Source organism: Chiroxiphia lanceolata, chromosome 2, assembly GCF_009829145.1.
Source record: "Chiroxiphia lanceolata isolate bChiLan1 chromosome 2, bChiLan1.pri, whole genome shotgun sequence".
Taxonomy (NCBI): Eukaryota; Metazoa; Chordata; class Aves; order Passeriformes; family Pipridae; genus Chiroxiphia; species Chiroxiphia lanceolata.
Window position 1 is genome coordinate 26,463,694 of NC_045638.1, and position 23,356 is coordinate 26,487,049.

Consider the following 23,356-nt stretch of genomic DNA (forward strand, 5'->3'; position numbering starts at 1 on the left):
TCATCTACATATCTGTACGGGTAAAATGTGGTGGGGTTAGACAGACTCACTGGCTTCCAGCTGGACTGTCTGTCATGGAAATGAATTGCTTTGCCTCAGTTCTAGCCAGTACCCAGATTAGATGTTGGGTTCAGTTGTTGCCTCTGGCACTGAGGAATTACTCAGGGCTGTTTCATGCAAATGTACAGATTTGCTGGGGTTAATCAGATGCACTCTCTTTCAGTGTTTAGAAAGTCAAAGTCATTGCATAGGAGGAGGGTATTTTGGTAATGTAAACAGTAGAAAATAATGAAATAAAATATTGATTTTTTTTTTCAATTATAGTTTTACTTTTTGCTATAGCTGCAAGTATTTATGTCCACAAATAAGGTGCTTAGAAATCTTTCTACCACTGAAAAGACAGCTATCTAGGAATTCCTTTGTTTGTTATTTTCAGGTACAAGCTGAAGACTGGATGCATACTGATATGGCTGGGTTTCTTGGATGCTGAAAATTGTGCTGGTTTAGCGTTGACCAGAACTGGTTAAATGGCCAGCTGTCAAAGGAAAACCTTTTCCTTCAGCTACAGATACTGTGTTTAATTTGGGCAATTTAAGTTCCTTAGTGATAAGTTTTATTTTCACAGCTCAGCTTACCAGATCTGCTTAAGCCTATTTGTTGATCATAGGGTACATTAGAAAAATTGTGATTCTTTAAAATTTTTTATTGCACAGAATTAGATTATTGCTTATAATCTTAAAATGTCATCTAAACTAATTATTGAACAGACTAATATAATTTCCATCGACTGTTGCTAAACAACTCTATTTAGAGAAGAGGGAAATAAATTTGATATTGCATCTGGAGTCTGTCACTTTAAACTCTCCACTGTTAAATTTGTGCAACCTGTTTTGCAAACTTACCGTAACTTCTGCTGATTACTAAGTGTGTGGAAGAAGGAGGGGAAGGCTTTGAGAGGTATCCCTGCGACACGTGTCACTTCCATCCAAAAATCATGTTGGGGAAAAACAGCTACACTGAAAATTATGGACCGAATGGAAAATAAGCCACCTGGGATTAACTGCTGCCAAGAAAACGTGTCCAAAAGGTGAAGGTTTTAGGGAAACCACATCAATGTTGCTCTGCTGAGGTTGCTTTGAGCTACAGAGCTGATCTTTTAAAACCAGTCAGTCTTACTAGCAGCTTCTTTTTCCAGTAAGGTGTGCAGATACATGCATGAGGCCACTTATGTGCAGAGACGGTATTGGGACCCTTTGTAATGCTGTCTGGAATTGCCAAAAAATCCACTTGAGACAAGGCTGCTGGGCCTAAAAGCAGAGTCAGGTCTTTTAATGCTGCCCGAAGTCCTCTTCACTAGAACTCTGTGATGAGGAGAAGTTTTTTCCAGGAGAAATACTGGAAGTTTCTTTTTTCCACATAGGCAGGGCTTATAGTCAGAGAATCAGGAGGAAAATACAGAAAAAATGCTATGTTACACATGTTAAGCCATTGTACTCTTTTCTCCCTCTGTGCTACTGCTTATTTTGAGAAACACCTCATTTTAGAACATGCAGTGTATGTTATAGAACCATACTATGTATTGAAATTTGCTGTTCTGTGTCCTGTAATGTGCCTCTGTGTAGTTTCAATACAGAGCAATGGTATGTGGTGTATTGTGTACCCTGGCATACTTCATTCCACAGAAATGGCCCTTGCCTGCCCTTTTCACTTTTGCAAAACACACTTACATAGGAAGGCTATTGATGAGATTATAGAAGGTATCAAAATAGTATCTGTATTTGTAGCCTGGACTGATCTCAAAGGGAGCAGTTGAGTTGTCTTCCTGTTTTACCAACTGGAGGGGCTCCAGCAGTGCTGCTGGACTTGCTGTAGTTCACTGCACTGCAAAGGAAGAAGAGGCTTACCAGTGGCATGAAGGAGAGAACAGTGCCAGTGTTTGTGGTGCTTTTGTAGCATTTAGATGTTTTAAGTCCAAGAGGGTGTAATTCCTTCAGTAATTTTTCTGAGGAGGATTCATCTTTAGTTTGGGATGTGTGATGTTCTTGAGCTGCTACATGTGCCCAGCGTACACCTTGCTTGGCCTCTCATATGGTAGGATAGTCAGCTTTATGCAGGCTGGTTAAAAAGGCATTGGGGTTCCCAATGTGTCATAGCAAAGGGATTGGAGCATTTGCCCACAAAAAGAGTGCTCCTCAGTTTCCTTCTCAGCCTGGAAGTCTGCGTGGATACTCAGCTGACTGGCTGCTGGACTCTTCTTGGATGACGACTCCGTGTTGAAGGAGTGAAGATTGACTAGACCGGAGGTGGTGGTAGCAAGGGGAAACTTGTTTTGCTGATGACTGAGGCCCCAACTTGTAAAATGAAAGTCTTGAGTTTTGCTCTCTGTCTCCAGTAGCATTTGTACATCTAATAAAGATTACTTGGTTTGTGATGCACAGTGAGTGCTTGCAATAGGGCTCCTGTTCTCATCTGGATGCATTTTAAAAGAAGGAATTGTGTAGATGTCAAAAGCCAGGCAAGGGGTATGATTGTGAACCCTGATCATGGTGTGTGCCTTTCAGCAGGCAGATAAAATACCAGTTTCTGCAGAAGGGCACAGGAAGGGATGAGGCTGAGCTGCCCCATCATTTTCTTTGGCTTGCTTAGATGAGCTTGTCAGAAATGTGGCCCTCGATTATTGTGTTCCACTTACAGAATTTAGACCCTGATAGATTCTATTATGGAAGGCAAATGCTGGGTGTTATAAGGCCAAAGTCCTTTGGAATCCTTGTTTTGAGCATTTAGTAGGTTCACATGTGTTAATCTTGTTCTTTGTGAAGTTTTGAAGAACTTCTGCTTGGTCTGATCTGGTTGGTTATTAGTCACTGCTGTTTGGTTAGTACTGGTTTGGTGGAGGTTTTTCAATTTATTTATTTTGAAAACCTGTGTAATTGCTTAACAATGAAGAAAAATAGATTGTAAGAGCAAAAAGGTTTATAATAAAACTCTTCATTGCATGAACTTTAAGAATATTTGAATACTTCTTCTGGCAGAATTCTTACCAACTGGTTCTGTTAGCCCAGTGTATGTAATATTCCTAAATGTAATATGTATATATGTTATGTTATCTCCAGAGGGCAACAAGAAGTCACTACTATTCTTTTGTCCATCTCTTTGTTGGGTTTGTTTTCCTTTTGGAGAGGTGAATAGAGAGCAAAAGCATACTTAAAAGTTCAGTTCCTTTCTTGTTTCACAGTGACCACTGCCAAAGTATCCAGAGACAGAGGCTGTGAGTATTGCATGCCACTGTGCCTGGCCCTCTAATCTCTTCTAAGAAATTGAATCTTGCCCTTCCATGCCCAGTAGATGCTGCTGTTGAATCAGTAACACTGAAAGAGGACAAGTGGAAAAAAGCTTTCGGAGCTCAGAAGATATGGTAAATATTCTGGTATCTTATTATGAGAAAAGGGCTAATGTAAAAAAAAAAAAAGCAGTGCCCACATTTAAATTTATATATCTGGCCTTGAGAATCTGTAGTATAAATGAGAAGTAAGCATTGTGTGTATAACTGAGTTATAGGTTTAATGTCCTGTGGAAGAACTGCATTGAAAGTGGATTTCCTACTTGCATCTCCATTAGAGTTTTATTAAATATTTGTATTTATACTTTTATCCTAAGAAGCATGGTGATATCTCTGTAGCATGATACAATTTTGCAAACTATGCCATATGGTCAGAATAGGCATTCCTGCAGCCTCTCCTAAGTCTGCATTGTTTCTTTGTAGCTGGAGCCTTGCCAAGTTGTTGAACACTTTTTAGGATGAAAACCCATGACATGGGGTGGGCTTTGCACACTTATTGAAGGAGACTATTCAGGGGAGGCCGCTCACTTCTGGAGGGGGGACTGGAGGAGAATAAAGAGGAAGACATTTAAAGGTGCTATTCACTGTTCAATAAGGTCATGTGCAGGGGAAGCTTTTTTAAAATTATTTTTTACTGTGGTCTGGTCTTCTAACAAAGTTTGAGAAGTAGTTTGTTATTGATACAAAAAACCCCATGTGAATAAAATACTGAGGAGACAAGTAATCTCACTGCTCAATTTTCATTCCCTGGTATATGGGAAAACACCTGCAGCTGCTGGTTTCCTTGGTAACAAGTTCACTGCAAAAGCCAAATGCACTACACTGAGCCTCTCAGTTTTACTGCATTTGAGAAGAGTTTAACATGCACACTTGGGCCTTTTGACTGCGTTTGTTTCTCAAATGCTGTGTCATTTGTGCTGTTCTATAAAATGCCTGATTAAAGAAGATGTGCGACATGCTTTGGATTTTGGACAGAACAACAAAAAAGGTTGGTATTTACAAGCCTAAAGGTGGACTCATTATCTGTGTGTAAATATTTACTTACAGCTTCTATTTTTCTGAACACTTACTTTTAAAGTCTTGCCTTCTAAAGCTCAATGCTATTGTTTGTATATTGTTGCAGTCTTAGCTGTTTTTTGGAGCTGGAGATCAGAGTGCTGCTGAAAGGAATTGCTAGTACATTTGCATATAACAGAATTTTGGCAGGACATTGGTTTTATTTGTAGTTCGTGTAAGTAACTTAATATGGGATACATGTATGTGCTCTCACAGATGAGTATTTTTGCTCTGACTGTGAGAGGAGTATGATTTCATGTATTGTGTTAGAAGATTTTAGTGATGCTTATGATTAGCTGCAACTGTTTGAGCAAAAAATAAATCTATGCAAGTGTGGTTGTGTAATTATATCAGAAAGAATTAATTTAAAACTTACTTGTATTATTGAACTTTAAGAAAGAAAAACTCTGTTAAGCAAGTATTGCATAAGAATTAGATTGTTTTTCAGCAGGTCTGTTTAGTGCAGCTAAACGTTATGTGTGTACCTGGGCCACAAGTACATGAGGTAGAAGTCATATTTGTGACTCTCTGTTCACAAAAGAGTTTCCCATATATATTGGAAAAATAACATATAGTTCTGAGAAGACTAGGCTTTACAGAAAAACACAACACATGTTGACAAAACATTGTCAGTAAAGGCAGTAATTCCACAGTGGGATTGCTTCCTAAAATAGGTTTTAAAATGTTTCATAAACTCCTTTTCCTTTCTAAAAGGAGGCAGCTGTTCACATGAAATTATATGAGTTTAGTCACTAGGTCTTTGTATTTAGTGTTTTAAACGACCTTTGCATCTGAGACTTTACTGTGTTCCCCCCACAGACAATGTCAACTGTCATTGCTGAGGTATTTATTTTTAAAGAGTTCTCTCTCTAGGAAAGAAGTTTTCATGGACTTTCTTTTATTACTATTTGCTTTGGGCACTCTAAGTTACTAACATTGCATGAGAATGGTCCATGTGCTCAGTGTGTACAAACCGAATCTATTTGGAGATTGAGGAGGTGGGAAAAGAGCAGGCAAATAAGGCAGATACTGTCTTTTCCAGGAGAAACTGGTCTTTAGTTTTAAATACTCTCCTGCAAATATTAGGAGGAAAGGAAGGAAAGGGACAGGAGTGAAAGAATTATTTGTATGTTGTGGCTATTCGTTTCTGTTTTCCAAATCCTATCCTACCTCTCCTTGTTGCCTTTACACATTTAAAAATCTAGACAACAAAAACATTTTTTCTATTGTAAAGCAAACAATTTAGTTTCTTGAACACTGTGCTGCCTCATTCCATGAAAACAATAAAATTAAACCATTTAATAGCAACTTCTGCTTTTTGAGAACTCTTTGCTTGCAGCCCTCTGCCCCACTGCCAATTACTCTACAAGACATCCCATTTGTCCATAAATATGACAGTGAAGAGAAATCTGATATTTAGAAAGATGAAGTAGGATAACACTTTTTACATGTAACTTTGTGTTGTAGAAAGTTTTTTGATACTTAAAGAATCTCTGACTTCTGTTTTTGATAACATAATTTCAAACATTATTTCCTAGATTATTTATTGTTATGCATTTCTTTGGTTTTACTCAATAGAGCCTTCCAGCCAAAGTTACTTAATGATTTATGCTTTTGTAGCAGGGGATCCTAGCAATGGCAGATCCAACCATACTAATAACCAGAGATGCAAATGTGACTGTTTCCTTAATGCCTGTCTTGTTTTTCTCTAAAGGGTTGGTTGAGATCTCGAAGGAAGCAAATGGCTCTTAGGGGGGTGCTAATGTAGATTAGTCTGCATGGGCCAAAGAGACTTTTCCTTTCATGTGTGTTGGTGTGGTATAGCTAAAGCTTCAAGTCAGGCCTTCCAGTGCATTGTATCTGTCATCCTCAGGCCTCTGTATGCTGCCCTTTGGAATCGTGATTTTAAATTACAGTTTAAAATACTAAACCTCCCCATTCTGCCCATTGCTTGTTTGTGCTCTGCTGATGCAGTGACAGTATTAAGCCCTGAAAATGTTCTTTCTCTTGGGTACATAAGTGGGAATGGTGAAGAAGATCTAAGTGTTCCTCTTCAGAGATCCAGACATTGCCATGAAGTATTCAGGAACATGATTGGAGACTGGTCCATTTTTCATCTGCTGTCTTGGAAAAGGCCATATGGTACCGTAACTTCTTCTTTCCTTGAAGTCCTTCTCAGGCTCTACATCCTGACAGTAATCATGCAGAAGCATTGTATGCAATGACAAATATATGAGCATGTACAATGAAGTACTGTGAGATGCTATGGTTTTTGTCTGACATATTAATGTATTTTTCCTTTACTGTCTTGGAAATTTTTGTGTACTTCTGAATTTTTTATTAAATCATATTTTTTTTCAGTGTTATCATAAAAAGTATGATGAGCTGAACCAAAATTTGCACTTAGATGTGCTCTTGGAATCAGCACATCCAAGTTATACCAAATTGTGTTTCAGTAGGCATTCAGCTACTGAGCTTTTGACAAAGCTCTGTGCTGCAGTTCAACCTTGATGTCATAGTTGCTGCTGCTGAGTAAACACAGATGGGTAAGTGGCAGAAGTGTGGAAGAGGACAGCACTGATGTTTTGAGGCTCTGGGAGGGAGCTGGCAGTTGAAGGAGTGAGTAGTTTTCAGCCTGTTGAAACTGATCTTGTAAAGAGAAGAACTCAGAGCAAAACTTCGCAGAAACAAACTTGAAGTGCTTGAGAAATAGCAAGAGTGCAAAACCTGACATTTTGTGGAAATCTCACTTCAAACTTTTTTAGATCTTATAAAACATGACATGACTTAACAGACAACAGATACAGTACAAGAACAGCATGATTAAAAATTAGCTGTTGAAAATACCAGTGTTGAAGATACTTCAATGCACCACTTGGTGCATCTTGGAGATTAGTTACCAATAACTGTGCAGCAGAGCTGACAGCATTGGATAGGGTTAGAAACAAATATACCTCATGAGTTGGAATAGGAAATGGTGTACTGGACTCTGGGGATGAGTCTCTCTGTGTGCCTGTTCCTCTGCGTTAATCTTTGTGGATTTATGGAGCCAATTCTTATTCATGGTTGTGATGTTTTTTAAAGTATCTGGACATTATAAAGCTTAAAAAATTATTTGAAATTGAAGCCTCTTATGTGTAATAGATGGTTTTCCCTCACCTGCTGAGGTTTTATGCAGACTATCTCTCAGGAAAGATCAATTTAATTTGTCTTGTTTGAGAAGTACCATATTCTGTGAAGAATATTAAACGGAACAAAAAACAGATCTCAAAATGTTCACTATTTCATATCCTAATTTTTTAAAAAAAAACCCCAAACCCAAAAATAAATTGTGGATGGGACATAGTGATTTTTGCTTGTCAAGAAATGAAAAAGTTGTAACTGCCAAACTTTTTTCTCAGAGGCATTTTTTTCTCACTACCTGGAATCTCCTGCCACTTTTGATAATATCTGGTGTATTAAGCATCCATCAACACAAATAAGAAAATAATGCTACTTTATTAACTGAAGATTGTGTGCGGTAAAATAGATGGGGCAATAGGCCTGTTAAGAAAATATACAGAGACAAGTTTTCAAGCTCTATTGAGAAAAACACAAAGGTATGATTGAAGGACTTGTGATGAGTGTGAGTGTTCTGAGCATCCTGCAGCAAGGCTGAGATCTTGCATTCAGCATTGAATTTGCATTCAGCCTCTTCGGCTGCAGGTGGAATACCCTTGTGGTTGCTGGAAATTATTTTCTGATTTCTAGGTTGTTTTTGAGACTTCTTAAATTTTCCTGTTTGGCATCAAGAGAAAGCCAAGTCCTTTAGCAGTACTTGAGGTGCAGTCTGGGAGGGAGGCCAGCATCCAGGGCAGAACAGTACATAGCATTTGAGGCAGCACATCTGCCAGAGGTGGGAAAAGGGAAAAGCTTTCTGTCACCCTAAAACTCCACTGAGTGCTATTTTTTAAAAGATGTAAAAGTGGAAAAGGGTAATCAAATTTTAAGATACATTCTGTTCCATCCCTGGAGGTATTTAAAAGCTACGTAGATGTGGCACTTAAGGACACGGTTTAGTGGTGGACTTGGCAGTGCTGGGTTAATGGTCAGACTCAATGATCTTAAAGATCTTTTCCAACCTAAATGATTCTGTGATTTTAAAAATATCTGAATTAAAGTTGACATCCTTCTACTGTGTCCTTTATCTGTGATAAAACTTGTCAGCCTGTACCTCAGGGGGAAGCACTTCAGTTTTACTCTGTGTAATCAAATTGAATGGTCTTGGAAATACCCTAGTTTTTTATTCTGAATACTTTTTATATTGCTGATTGTATGTAAAATTAACAATTGTAAGTGGCTGTTAAATATCACTTCTTGTTACAGGGAAATTTCATGAGTGTTTTAAATCCTGACTCTTGAATGGTAGACCTGCTGAACTTTTATGTTTACAGCTAGTTCTTTTGAAACAGCAATTTTTAGAAAGTAGGGCATATAATAAAATTTAGACTTTTAGTACTCCAAATCTTAACACACACACACGATTTGATTTAAACTCTGATAGTTTTTAGGAGCTCAAAGGTTTGAGCTTTTAAAAAAATATCAAACTCTTTTAGAGGGAAGAAATTAATTTTATGATCCTTCATCCTGCATTTCCTTTGAAAAGAAAGTCACCCTGAAAACAGAAGACAAAAGATGTGTTTTCTGGATCCATTTAATTTCTGCATTTATTTATGTAATACTAACTCTGTGGAAGAATAAGACTGTGACATCTCTGCATCCATACTCTACCATCTATTTAATTATTATGGTACCTTTTAATATCTGACCCCCTAAAACCAGATCTCCCTGATATCCAATTTTTTTATATATATGGTTAAAGCACTGTGGTTTCATTTCTTTAGAGGCTGGAGAAATTTCCTTTGTGTAGCCTTTCCTTTAACTATACTTACATGTGGAAGTGCCCCAATGAAGGAAGTAACAGTGATGCTTCATTTCTTTCCATATTACTTCTGTTTGCAGCAAGTTCATTTCCTGTTCAGCTTTATGCTTTCTGTCCTTGGTCTTCCTAACTTCCTACAGGAAGTGCTTCCTTCATCTATAAAGATATTTCAGTAAACTTAGAAAGGTAGGGTCTTACTTGGCACTGCACTGGCAAAAGGCAATAATCATTCATTTATTGCCATGCCTGCTTTTAGAGGAGTGCAGCTGTGGGCACATCTGGATAGTTTATCTCCTCAGACTGGAGAAGGATAAAGGACTGGAGCAGATCTCAGCTGAGCGGGGGCAGTTGGAGGTGTTAAACTAAATAAACTCTTTCAAGGCTGTTGGCTCTGCAGTGATTACTTAATCCCATGTGGCAAAAAAGGAGGATGAAGAAGAAAACTGAATGAAGCAGTTACTAAGAAACTTGATGCTCTTTTGAAACACAGAAGACCCGTAGAAGAGGTTCCAATGACATTTCATTCAAGCAAGGGAGGCTGGGGAAAAAGAAGATGCTGCCTGTTACTCTAGGAAGTATTGAAACCTGTGATCTGGTCAATCATTTAAAGTTAATTCAGGCTGAAGAGCCTAACTACAAAACTTCACAGAAGTATGAGGAATGCTGCTTTAGTGGGAAACTGAGATACAGATATGAAAGAAATGAAATAGGGAAGAGTTAGTAACTAAGCTAAGCTTTAAGGACTAATCTTGATTTTTTTAAAAAATTTTTATTTTTATTTTTTTGTAAGTAGAGACTAGATTGCAAGTAATGGGGGAAAGGGCAAGGTGTTCAGAGAAGAAGACTACTGGGAGCTGGACTGTAGCAGGACTGGGCTCCACTGGAAAGAGGCCATCAAACAGTGATAACTATATTGCATTTCATCCATCTTCCTTTATTTCTCAGCCATGGACCTGGGCAATAATGGAAAGGGAAGGCAGAGTGAAGCTTTTCCTCTGCTGCTGAGTACCTGGTCTGGCTACCACCTTGGCCTGGTCCCTGTGTGGAGTTAACACGCATTCCATGTGAGGGAGCATGGAGAACAGCTGCTAGGACCTTTTTTTTCTGTACAGCGCTTGCTTTCTCAAAGGAAAGTATTGAGGCTGAGGAGATACTGAGGACTTGATGGAGATTTGGTAAATTTATATGTTAATAAAACAAGGCATAATTTTGATGGGATTCCTCTGTTAAAGGCTCCTGCGCATCTGAAAGCATCTTTAGTCTGTGTTCCTGTGTGAATGAACCTTGCCTGTAGTCTGGCCTTTTATAAGTGTTTGAGTGTCAAGTTTTTAAGAAGGAAAGACTAATTTTTTCCTTCCTCCATGTATTTGCTAGGTTCTGTGTATTCCTTTAGATTGCGAATCTAGGAACAATTTTCTCCTTGTGAAAGAGTGAGGTGTTGCCAAAAACAGAATACTGCCATCTCTGCTTATGAATCCCAGTTTCAAATCCCAGATGCTTTACATAATAAAGCCTAACTGGGCTGATTACCAAGAGAACTCAGTCATTCAGAGAAATAAAAGGGAAAAATCCCCTTGCTTCATGAAGGAAGAACTGGTGCCAAGAGGAGGTTGAAATGTTAAAAATGCATTTTCTGTTTGGATCTTTCATATCAACTGTCCTGTTTCCCTTTTCTTTCCTCTTTTATTTAAGACTGTGGATCAGTATTGCTCTTGTGCAGTGGGTGTATGTGGAAGTTTTTTGTAAGACCTGTAAGGACCTAGATTTATGAAATACACATTCAGTAGGTCTCCTCCCTCTCTGCAGGAGCCCAGCTTAGGTAAGTCTTTCTGGCTGTATTTGCAGGGTCTTCAGACAATGACATGGATGCCTGAAGCTTCATTGCTTGCACAGTTTATGGTGTTGTGGCATGTGATGTTGGGGCCATCCAGAAAAGAGCGTGCTGATTTGGCTGCCTGATATTGACCATGTGCTATCACTAGAAAGCAGTATGGAATGTTTGGCAGAGGATTCGGCTGCACAGGAATAAACATCCATATGCTCTACCTGTTCCCTTTGCCACAAGTGATGTGGTAGGGCCCATGCAAAGCAGCAAAGAGACCTGTATGTGTTTTCATTTCTTGTAGTCCTATTTTGTATTCTATAAATAGTTTTTCTTCTGCTGCTACTAAGCTCCTATGGGTCAAACTGGAAGCCCTCTCATGGATTAATAATTGATTAAAAACCAAGAAATGGGGAGTTGCTTTAGGTGGGGAGTTTTCTGTGGGTGGAAGGGGAGTTACTGGTGGAGTTAAGCAAGGATTTCTGCAAGGGTTGCGGCTATTGAACATAATCCCCAAATGAGCTGGAAATGGAAAGCAAGCATGTAAATCTAAAATTTGCAAATATGTGAAAATATCTATGCAAAATAGTAAAATTCAGTGCTGAATGCAAACGCTTGGATGATAAATTGGTGCTGTTAAGTAACTGATCAGTAGAGAAAGTGAAATTAATTGTTTGAACAGAGTGATATCTGTGAGAAAAGACAACGCTATTCTAGCTGTTCCCCTCACTGAGGGACCTTGACTGACTGTGGGTAGTGCCCTGAAAACAGCAGCAGCACCATCAGCACTCAGTGTTGGTCCAAAAGGCAAACAGAGCACTGCAAACTGCTGAGAGGGAAACCAAGAACAACAAAATCCCTGTGTCATTTTGTAATCTTTGCTGTGCCCACTTCTCGAGTACCATGTCCAGTTTTGTTCTCTTTGTTACAGTAGATTTAGGGTACGTGAAGGAATGGTGAAGGCAGTCAGAGGTATGGGGTTGCTTTTGTACAAATGGGAACTAATTAGTGTAGGAAATTTTCTGTCTGAAAAACAGGCAATTGGAGGAGACATAATATCACCTACAGTGGAGGTCTGTATAGTCATGAATGGGTTGGGGAAGTGAATAGAGAATGTTTATTTCCTGGGGTTTTTTTCCACTGCTTCACAAAAGGCAAACTGGGGCACACAGAAAACTTTCAGGAAGGTAGTTTAAACAAAAACAGTTTTTCACACAGCACATAAATAAATTTTGAAACTCACTGATGACTGATTTAGTGAATGGAGATCAAAGTAAACTGAGCACAGAAATCTTTAGGTATATTATAGAAAGTATCTTTTGCTCAAGCAAAACTCATTAAATGATTATTTGCTAATGGTTACTGGTTTGGCTCCCCATGTGAGAGGACAGCTGTGTGTTACTTCTGGAACATTTTCAAAATAGTTACAATTTCTTGAAAAACTAGGTAATGCTTTTTGGGTGAAGCTGTTTGAAAACAGGAGATGTGTGATGTTGCTGTGGTTGAACAGGATTTGCTGAAGACCACAGCCAAAACCAGAGCATAATAGAGTACTGAAGGAAAAAAATAACACTGTTGTGGCTTTCAAATCCAATAGAAGTTGAGAAAAAAGTCAGTACAAATCAGATCATATATTACATCCATGTAGCCATGGAAGTCGATTGATTAAATTCTGCAATACATTCGCTCCTTGCTTATTATCTTTGCAGTTTCACTGAGAAAAATAGGAGTATAGACCATTTGACAAAAATGTTTCCACTGCATTTTAAATATGTAAGGCAGAACTGAAAAACTATGTGTTCCTCAAATTTCTTTATGCATTCCTCTGTTGCAGTAGGGGCTTGCCTGGGACTGGTGAAGATATTTTGCTAAAGGTGATACATCAGCAGAAGTTAAAAATCAGAATTCCAGAAGCTGTCTGAATTTTTCATTAAAAAAAATAATCACATTGTACCTGAAAAATGACAACATCTCCTATTGTGTTTACAGACTCTCAGTGCTAGAACTGGACACCAGTCCTTTTCCTATTAAATTTTAATTTGGCATGAGGTGTGTGAGACTGAAATGGCATGTTTAACTTCTATTATGATTGTCATAATGACCTGCAGATGTGGGGGGGATCAAGTAGAAACTTCAAGAGAATGAAAATTGCAATAGCTCATCTCTAATACTGTAGTATATTAATGTATTTTCAGGACTGTTTCAATTCCTTAGGTAGCTCATGGTTAGATATTAGTTTGATTTGTGTTGCAAGAAAGCTCAGTTGGTTCTTCTTGTTAAGAGTTGATTTTAATTAGTTTAAGGTCTGTTTCTTTACTCTGACTCAAGATTGTTTATGAAAACATGGGTGATCCTATTTCAGACCTTCAGAGATCATAATCTCACATTTAGTTGAGTGTCTTGAAAATACTTTGTCTCTTTCACTCGGTAGAAAAGGTAGGCCAAAGCTTCTTAGGAAGACAAGGGTGCCTGATTTCAGTGAAGGAACATGATTAAACAAGTACATGATTGCAAATAACCCACTTTTAGGTAAACTAACTTTCAGTCTGGGTAACTAAACCTTTCACTTTCATGCTTTGGTCATGCCTTGCATGTTTTGAATTTGTTCAAAGGTGTAGAAAGTATATATAAAGTGGCAGTGTTGGTGTAACTTAGGTTTAACTAGCATATTAGGGTTCTCGACTCATTTTGCATGTGATTCTGAGACTTCACTGGCTGATGTGATAAAATTCATCACTACATTTATATCTTCCTTGTCATTTATTATTTCATCGAAAAACTCCATGGAAAGATGGATCTTATGATATATGGGAGACTTAAGCAGCCCGCTGATTTTCCAAGGAAAATATGAAATTACTGTTGAATTGAGGCAGGACATTCAAGGAAAGCTGGGACTGAACTAGCATCTTCTCTTGCAGTAGGTGCTTATGAATGAATAAGTCTCCTGCACTTCCTGCTGCACCAGGAAATGGTGTAATCTTACAAGTGAACTTTGCTGTTCTGCATATGCTAAAATGTCTTAGGTCTTTAACTTGTTGCAGTCAACAAATCCCATTGACTGACTGACAACTGGAGTTCTCCCTGGGCTGTCTTTGGATGTGATGTTCTGTTGCACAGCCTTTGTTTCAAAACAAGTCTCAGTAATCCATATACACCTGCAGACTTGCACACCTTTTTTCCTTCCTTTGCTCCTCCTGGCTCACCATCTGAATGATCAGAGCCTGACCTGGTACTCGTGGTCTTGCTGCACATCACTTGTTCCTTCGCAAAAATGCAGTCTTAAATGGCAGTCAGATAAACAAAATACTTTTTGCATATAAAGTTCCTGTGGTAATACTTTGTTATGGAAAAGCTTAAGTGAAGACTTCATTTTGTCATTTCTATTAATATAGAAATGCAAACATATATGGCTCTAGTCATATATAATACATGGAGCTACAGTAGGCCTCCCATAATTTCAGTAGAAATAATGTAAATGAATGTAGTAAATTAATTACCTCAGTCAATTTCATTGGCAGAGGAAGCCCAGATACATTGATAGGTCCTCTTAAATTTTACTTCATGCCCTCTCTAATGTTATTGTTGAGAGTTATGAGCAAGTCATCATAGTTGTCCACTTAGTTTCCTGGGAAAGGCCGTTGTTTTTTGCCTGCTGTATGTAATCTGTAGAAAAGAATCTTTATCTTAAATAACACAGTACAGTCCTTTTAAGCATACAGAAAAACATCCCTTTTTCTTTTAGCCGTAGATAACTATTTGTTTATTTTAATGGCTAAAATATAAGAGGACATCGATAAAACCAATAGGATGATTAGAAGAGTGGGAGAATGTGCAGCTGACCATCAGCAAAAACATGCCAATAATGAGATTTAGCAGGCATCAAGATAACCTTTTAAAAACGTAAGTGTTAAAAGCCTCGTAGTTTGAAACTTGTAAAACAGTCTGTATAAAAGCACTGAAAATCAATTATGAGGAGCAGTCGTACAGCACTGTACTGCTTTCAGTCTTGTAGGATTTTCTGTATCCCTAAAAGTTTTCCAGTGGTACTGTAGCCTCTATAGCAAATGGAAATTTACTGATTATGAGGCTTGCTGCAGCGGTTCTGTTGTGTATACCCCATACAGCTTGAGAGGTCCATAGATCCTGACCCTCATAGTCCTTTGCCTAAGGTGGTGGTACAGTTTCTGTGGAAATGCGGATTTCGCAAAATTTCAAGACTGCTGCGGCACATTTAAGCAGTTCAACTCCTCCAAATAGTCCAGAAGACAGCTGTGTTAAAAGGAAATTTGAAGTCCTCCGCCTTCAAAAATGACCATTTCAAACCGAACGTGGAGGTATCATGCGGGCTGGTGAGAGCAGAATCGCCCTTGGCGTGTTCAGTGGGAAGGCATTTTCATTCCAAGCTACACACCCTGGCACCAAACTGGCAAGAAGGTAAAGAGGAGCTTTAGCATTCACGTAAGCGTGAGTGAGGATGGGGCTTTCTGCGAGCTCCGGCTGCTCCCCGTTCGATGCAGCGCAGCCCTTCCCAGCGCTCGCTGCCGCTTGGAAGAGGCGGGAGATAGGTCGGCTCATCAACGCTTCGCATTAATTCTGGCGTTTGAGGACTCCACTGCGGGCAAACTCTCACGCAGCGCAGGGGAGAGAAGTTTTAAGCGGTCTTGCTGTCATTAACATTCACATCTCTGGCTTCAAGCAGCGCCCGCCTCACCCAGGCGCTGCCAGCAGGGAACGTGGGCTCCTGCCTCCCTTTGTGCCGAGGGGATCCGTGCGGAGCGATTGAAATGCAAGGTTGAGAAGCACTGCTGTAGTGGTCGGGTTTGGGGGTTTTCCCCCCCTCTGCCTCCCTTCATCCTTGGAGCAGGAGGGCATGTTTGCTGTGGATTCTTTTTGTTTTATCTGAGAATGAGATGCTGGCTGAAAATTGAAGAAATGGCCCTGGAAGAATTGATGCAAAGATTAAATGCGGTTTCCCAGTGCGCTGGTAGGAGGAGCTGCTGGTCTTAAATAATGTGTTGTGTGGATGCTGTTAGTGATTTTGTAGGATTTACAGAAAATCCTGGTAATCTGACTAGCATTCTTTATGCATGTTCGCAATTAATAGGAAAGAAAACGTTAGGAGCTTTTGTCACCATGTTAAACTTCTGTTGATATTAACACTAATTAACATTTTTAGTGCTTGGATACTCCTGAGGCATGCTTTAGAAGACCTGAGTAGTTTTGGGTAACTGTTAGTCCATTCAAATACTCTAAATGGGTCTTGATTCCTTTTTTTATCTGACTCGGCTGTACCTAAATTGGAGAAATTACGGATTTCTCTAGCAGAACTGGTCTAATAAGAAGCAGTGAAAAGCTCAGCTAACTGTAAGGCATTGCAAGGCAGTATTTAGGATGGATCTAAATTGCACTTTCATTAAAATGGAGAGTTGTGTGAATTAATCATGGTAAAGTTAGTTTTACATCTGTATAGATTAAAAATTGCAGCAGATTTGCTAAAATGGTTTTAGCACTGTAGAATCATTATTACAATTTCTGAGAGATTTTCATAATTTTTTGAAAATAAAAATGCTTGTGTGTTCAAAACTAGAACTAAGAAGCAGTGTATAGTAAGGTGATCTGTAATTAGATCTGGGAGTATTTTTCTGGCTATTGCTCATACAGAGATGTAAATATATTTCAGAATAAGAAGTTACCTGGAAAGACAAGAGATGTGGTTTTTGCATCCTTAGAAACTATTTGGTTTGCCCTTTATTCTTAGTTGGTTGACAGATTACAGAAATCTTGCATCTTCTTGTCATCTGAGGCAAACCAGTGGTTTGAGAATACAGAATATTTAAGGTATTATTCACTGCAGTATCAAAAGTTGGAATTTATCTTTCCATTTTCCTAGTCCTCTGTTTCTTATGGGTGACTTTTTCATCTTTTTCAATTTCTGTGTGTTGCAAGGAGATAATTAGCAAGATGGCTGATGCTGTAGTCTGATGAACAGATAGATTAAATGACAAATGTGGAATGAACAGACCAGCTGTATCTGTTTTCCTAGACAGGGAAAGTAGGTATTTTACCTTCTTAGTAATATTTTTTTGGGGGGGGGCAGGAGGGAAGTAACATTTAATCTGATGAGAACAAGCATTAAATTACAAGTAAAGGTCACCATACATACTATTTTTTTCTTGCTTGCTTTTCCTATTGATTATCTTTCTGTTTTTAAAACATATCTTTTTTAAATGTCTGGATTTTTGTTTCATTGCCTGTTTTGATTTTCTGAATGTTTAAGAAGAAAGTCAGTCCGATATTTGCTAGGGCATACTGTCTTTTGCCATTTATTTTAATAATCTGTATATTACTTTTTTTACTCCCTTAAAATTGTTGCTTTAGTTTTTCTAAGGCAAGATGAATTTTAAGAATATATGGTAGAATTTGTTGGGAATGTGGGAGCCTTTTCTTCCTGAATTGAAGGAGAAGGATCCTCCAGAGTGGGAGCAGGCTGGCTGGTTTGCCTATGACACCGCCTGTCTCTCAGCTGTGCAGCTGCAGGTACACTGTGACCTTCATGTAAGCCAGCAGGAGCTCCAAACTGCTGTTTTCACACTTGCTAGCAGCCTCTGCCCGTGTGCTAGTATTTAGCTTGTTAAAATTGCCTTTTTTTTTTTTTTTTTTTAAAAAGCAGCTGTTACTTTACAACCAATTTCATGTTCGTGTGGTTTAGCTGGTCCCTCTCCTCCCCCTTCTCTTTCTCTTTCTTCCTCTCTATAATCCCTGTGCAGGTATTCCCAGGCCAAAGGCAGTGCTTTCCTACAGCCAGTGATTGTATTTATAGGTGACTGTTTTAAGTTTCCCTTTTCCCTTTTTTCCACCCCCCTTATTGCTTTCAGGTTGCTTAGACCCTTTCTCTGTTGCTGTCTCCCATTCTTGCGCTGTACCCTGTCCTTGGGTCAAATTAGCTCCTGTCTGGCTTCACAGCTGTCTTTCTGGTCACTCAGAAACCTTTTGTAAGCAGAGGTTTCCTTAACAGCCCAAGATCATATGCAGACTTTTTCCAAGCCCATTTTTCAATAGCTCCCTGCTCAAGAACAAATGAAATGCAAAGGTTCCCCTGGCTGTCCCATGGTACAGCTGTCCACCTTCAGGCATCAAGGGATTTTTTTCCTTTGTAGGATCCTAGGTTAAAAAAAAAGACTATTCCTCTTCCTTAGCTTGGTTTGGGGATTTTGTGTTTGTTTGTTTTCTGAATGATACCACAGGCAGGCTGGGATTCATCCCAGGTAGTTTTAAGCTTCTAAGTCAGAAGAGGAATTCTCCAAAATCCATGTGCGCTGAACAGAGAGAAAGGGGCACTGAGGTGCACTGGCCTTTCCCTTGACAGGGACAGGGGGCCAGGAAGCCTGGAGTAGCTCAGTTCCTAACCTAGCAATGCTTGAGGTTAGGTGTGGTGAGTCTGGGTGTGTCTGTAATCTTTTGCTGTTCTACCACAACAGCCTTTCTGCCTCTGGCTGCTCTCCCACTAGCAAGTCCCCTGTGTTAGTCTGGCACTCACACAACCTTTCTGGGCTACTCATCCCTCACTGCCACACCAGCGCTTTCCTTAGTGATCTTTCTGCTCCCCCTGCTCTGACTAAATTCTGATTTACTCACGTTCTCAGCCCCTATGGTAAATTACTGATCTCCTACTCCTTACTATCTTGTGTATGTGTGATTCTCTCACAGTATCCCAGCCCTCCTCTGCCACATTTCACAAACCTTTGCAGCTTTCTCAGGCAAAGCTTTGATTGCTTATTTCTCATCTTCCTCACCTTATCCTCACCTTCACCTTATCCTCCTCCAGCACCTTGCAGATACGTTCTTTTCTGCTTCTGGACATATTTCACTATCACAATCGTAAAGATGCTCTCTAGTTTAACCTTATCATCCTCTTCATGTTCCTGCTTTGACTACTGCTCCACAGTTCAAAATAATGTTGTACCCTGCCCTTTTCAGCAACTATAAAAGGTGTTCCTATGGCATCTTCTTTTATTTTTTCCCCTATGTGCTTCTCAGTCCTCCCATTCACTCCACTACTATCAAATCACCTTCTAGACCTGGATGACCAGATTAATTGCTGTTGCTGTTTTCATATAAATCCATAAAACAAGGGAGAAGTGATTTAGAAACATTCTCCAAGTTGTGTAGGTTTTTTTACTTTCCATTAGAATTGTAGGTTTATTTCAGAAAAACTGTGAAATTATTATTGATGCTTAAAAAATATCCTGTTTTTGTCCATGTTAATTGTTTTGATTGATAATGACATTTTCTGTTCATTTGGCCATAGTTTTTACTTGTCTTCTTTTTGAGTTTTGTTGCTATGTTAAATTCAACCCTTTTCCATAAATTTCTGATTATGTTCTCCCTGTAGAACAGTAGCTCAGAGGTTGAAGCACAAGATAATAAATAATTCTGGCCTGGGACCTCATGCATTGTCCATATTGCTGTCTGCTGTGCAATTTCTGCTTAGGACTCCATTTGGTCTGACTGATACAGAAACTGTTAAGGCACCAGCTCTTAATGTCAGTCACTACTCTACATTTGCATCAGCACTAGGAAGCCTTGTCATGATGGTGTTGTCTAATTCATGCAAACAGGCAATACAGATTTCACATTCCCATCCTTAATCCCATGGAAGCCCCACTAATGGTTTCTTTCCATCTTGGAAAGGTGCCACTATTACAGCTAGCATCTGTTTCCTCTCCTTAAAACAAAGTTTTAACACTCTGCAAAAGGAAGAAACATCTGCAAATCAAAGAAGGAAACCATGTGTGTAGTTCCTCAGTAAATATGTATGCAGTGCTAGTATTTTAAGTACATGTAACATCCCGTAGCCATTTCAGCTTCACTCAGTTTTCATTAGCTCCAGATTTTCTGTCTTATTCACAATTTGGGCCAAAACTTTACATTTCATTTCCCTGGCTTTGTGTTCTTGACAGGCAGGCTTCTGAAGTTTTGGAGGCTGGCTCACCTGTCTTAACAAATTAGGCACAAATGTAGGAGGAATGGACTCACATACCCATCTCCAAGTACCCAGCATCACTGGGATGAGTTGGCTTATTGCAAGGAGAAACAGGAACACCCCCAGGCACACTGAAGGGGTATTATAAAGTTGTGTGCAGCTGGAAGGACCTGTTCTGTGTGTCTTCCCCACTCCAATACTCTTGCAAGCTTGCCTGCTCTTTCTTACCCTTGTAGCATCTCTCCCTGGTTCACACGATTTTCCAGTTTGGGAACTTAAAAAAATCTTTTCCGCACATGGCAGAATACTCTGTGTGTGCATGTTAATTTGGCAGGCAGGCCTGAGCGTGAACAGCATTAATTTACTACTTGGCAACTTTTTACATAGCTGGTAGAGTTGAAGAGATCCATGTGAGAGCTCTGAAAATCTGCAGGTTCTTAGCACATCCGCTAAGGTGAAATTTAATGGTAGTGGGGGATACCTCTGCTTGATACTAATTTGCTGTCCCTTCCTTTCAGCTTTCCTGCACCCGTGTTGAGCTGAACTGTGAAAGATGCTTCTGATATTCCAGCCCAGAGAGTATAAAGTAGGCATGGTCTTCCTGACATAAGAGTATAAAGTAGGCATGGTCTTCCTGACATAAGGTTTAAAATTTGAAAAATAAGGGTGGGAGCTGCAGTTGAACAATTAAGCAGGTAGGACTGTATTGCTCATGTTTTCTATGAGCATGCACTGTCACGGCTTTTGTGACCACCTGCATGGCATCCATTTCTTAGTATATTCTGGTCTAAATCAACATCTTTGTTTTAATATTGAAATGGAGGGATCTAGTGAAATTAGTGGGAGTAAGGTTCAGTGTTGGCAATCATCCTTCTTAAAGTGAGCTAGCTGCCTTTTTGGGAATCTGAGGAAAAATATTTTGATCAACATTAAGGTTGATTAAATTTTATTATTAACCAAGGTATTGTCACTTAAAGATGGCTTTCTTAAAGGGTTTCTTTTTTACATACCAGAGAAAATAAAATTATATTCATATGCACTTCTTCTTGGGACTATCAGTGATCTCTTTATATAATCTACCCCAGTCTTTCACTGATTTTAATGGCAGTTGCTGAACTGCAGTAGGAAAATTCACCCTATGCGGATATCTTTCAACAGACTGGGGCAAAATAGGCATTAAACAGTAAATGATCACCCATTTAGAGTGGCTTTTCAGAGGATTGCAGGGTGTATATTTGTCAGTCTCCCATTCAGTTTATGAACTTTGGGTATGTATACTTAAAGCTTGCAGAGCCAAAAATGTCCTACCTGGACTTATGTACTTAGTGATATGAAAGAAGAGAAAAGCCTGTTACTCTGATGCATTTTTATTATCGTGGTGTCTCAGAATACTTTCTTGGCAAGAGTGCCTGGCACAGCTGCCTGCCACACTTCCAACTGCAGAGAGCCAAGCTGCAAGATTACTTCGTGCATATCAAATAACAGGGAACTTCTGCAGAAAAGGAACAGCACAGAGCTGTCCGTATGTAACACAGGGTGTCTTGTCTTCAAGGTGTTTGCTCTAAGCTGACCTGCTGAGCAAAGCCAGGGAGCACGAGGCGTTTTCATTTAATGAAGGACATCAAGTGAACTACTTGAGATTTTGTTGTGTGACAGCCCAACAACTTCTTAAGGTTTTCAGTATCTGAAACAATGTATTTCAGCTGGAAGTTTGGGCCTTCTGTTTTACAATATATGGCAAAGCCACTTTAATTTAGTTCCATTGTTTCTTTTGTCTTGTCCTATTAAATAGCAGCTTTTATTTCAGACAGAGAGCATGATCTTGGATGCTTTTGTGTGGATTAATCACTTGTAGGTCTCTTGAGTTAAGCCTGCAATACTGTGTTAGCTAGTCTGACCTCTCTCTAGTTATCCCCATAGCTGCATAGCTCAAGCATGAGCCTCTTGGCTCACCACACATAGGAATGCAGCTTTGTGGTTGAGGCAAACTGTCTGGTAGTCCAGCCTTTAACATTGCCTTTAACAGCACTGGGTGCAGCTACCTCAAGCTTTGTGGAACAGTCACCCTAAGCACACAGTCCTGGGCTGTGATAGAGACAGGATCACCATCTTGGGGGTTGACTTCCTGCAGTCTGGGCAGGACAATAGATCCCCTCACCTACAGCAATCTTAGATATTAGTTATATCCTCAATCTGTCTCTGCTGGTTTTTTGTGGCTTTTGAGTTTTTGTACTAATGCTTTAAATTCCTTGACAACTGATGGGAAGTCCTCTTTGAGTTGTGATGTACCAGGGGCATGGAGCTGGCTGTTGGGCTTCCCACATGGCTCCCTGAAGCAGCAGGAAGTCGGACACAATGAAACCTGCGCTGCAATGAAGATATGTTAAAGGTGTTACACAAAAGGTGTAACTGGCTGTGAATTCCAATATGGGAGTAAACTGAAATGGAGAAGCCTTGTGATAGCTATCCCCAAATGTTTTTATCTTCATGTGAAGGCTGATGGTGTTTGAGCTTAGTAGAAGCAGGTGTCATAGTGCCTTAGGTAGTTAAATCCCTTTGAGGACATGGGGGAAGGCAGCTTTCTAGGAGGATGTGGTGTTCAAATTGTGGCAAGCTGATAAAGCACAGTGTAGTGTGGTACTGCCAGGTTTTGGAGACTTAAGTGTGTAATGCCACTTGGCAGCAGTCTGCCTTCTTAAAATTGATAATCTAGGCAAACAGGTCTTTGGCAAGTTGAGAACTGCACTGCTGTGTGATAGATAAGCTCTTGTTTTTCACCTGTGCTATTACTTCAGGGATGTAAGCACTGTCCCCCTTCATGTGTTTGAGGCATTTGCTAAGTGACAGTTTTACTAAAGTCTTTCTGTCTTTAGCATTTCATGTGGCAGGCAGAAAATTTGCACTGAGAAGTTGACTGTCCTAGTTCTTTTATAGTTTGAATTCTTGTTGATCCAGAAATGTATCTTCCTTTTCTTTCAATTCCTGCCTATTGCCTGTTGAATGTAAAGGGAGGGTGGCTTTGCATATGAAACACCAAGATAATTGATATAAATAGAAAATAATGAGAATACACATATCTGATTTTAAAAATGACTCTTCAGGCTGCAACCTTTGTTGTTAAAAAGATAAAACTATAAATTGCAGCCTTTCTGTAAACAGTCCTGTGTCTAGCGTCTGGGCTGGACAAAGTGCATTCCTTTGGTCAGTCTTTTGTCCTAGGCTGTTGGTTGTCTC

The 23,356-nt window shown here is 39.4% G+C and overlaps 1 protein-coding gene across 9 annotated transcripts in view; it reads left to right on the forward strand.

Annotated features, from left to right (window-relative positions):
* MCF2L (MCF.2 cell line derived transforming sequence like) overlaps positions 1-23,356 on the forward strand; it is a 160,714-nt gene that overhangs the window by 18,537 nt on the left and 118,821 nt on the right. Inside the window, exon 1 of one of the 9 annotated variants that reach the window (XM_032678903.1) lies at positions 4,184-4,328. The exons of 6 other annotated variants lie outside the window; for them this stretch is intronic. In XM_032678903.1, the coding sequence (XP_032534794.1) occupies positions 4,241-4,328 (88 nt within the window). In that variant the 5' untranslated portion in view covers positions 4,184-4,240. Of the gene's footprint in view, positions 1-4,183; positions 4,329-15,833; positions 16,124-23,356 lie in introns of those variants that run through there. 2 more of the 9 variants (XM_032678904.1, XM_032678908.1) reach the window with 2 other exon arrangements.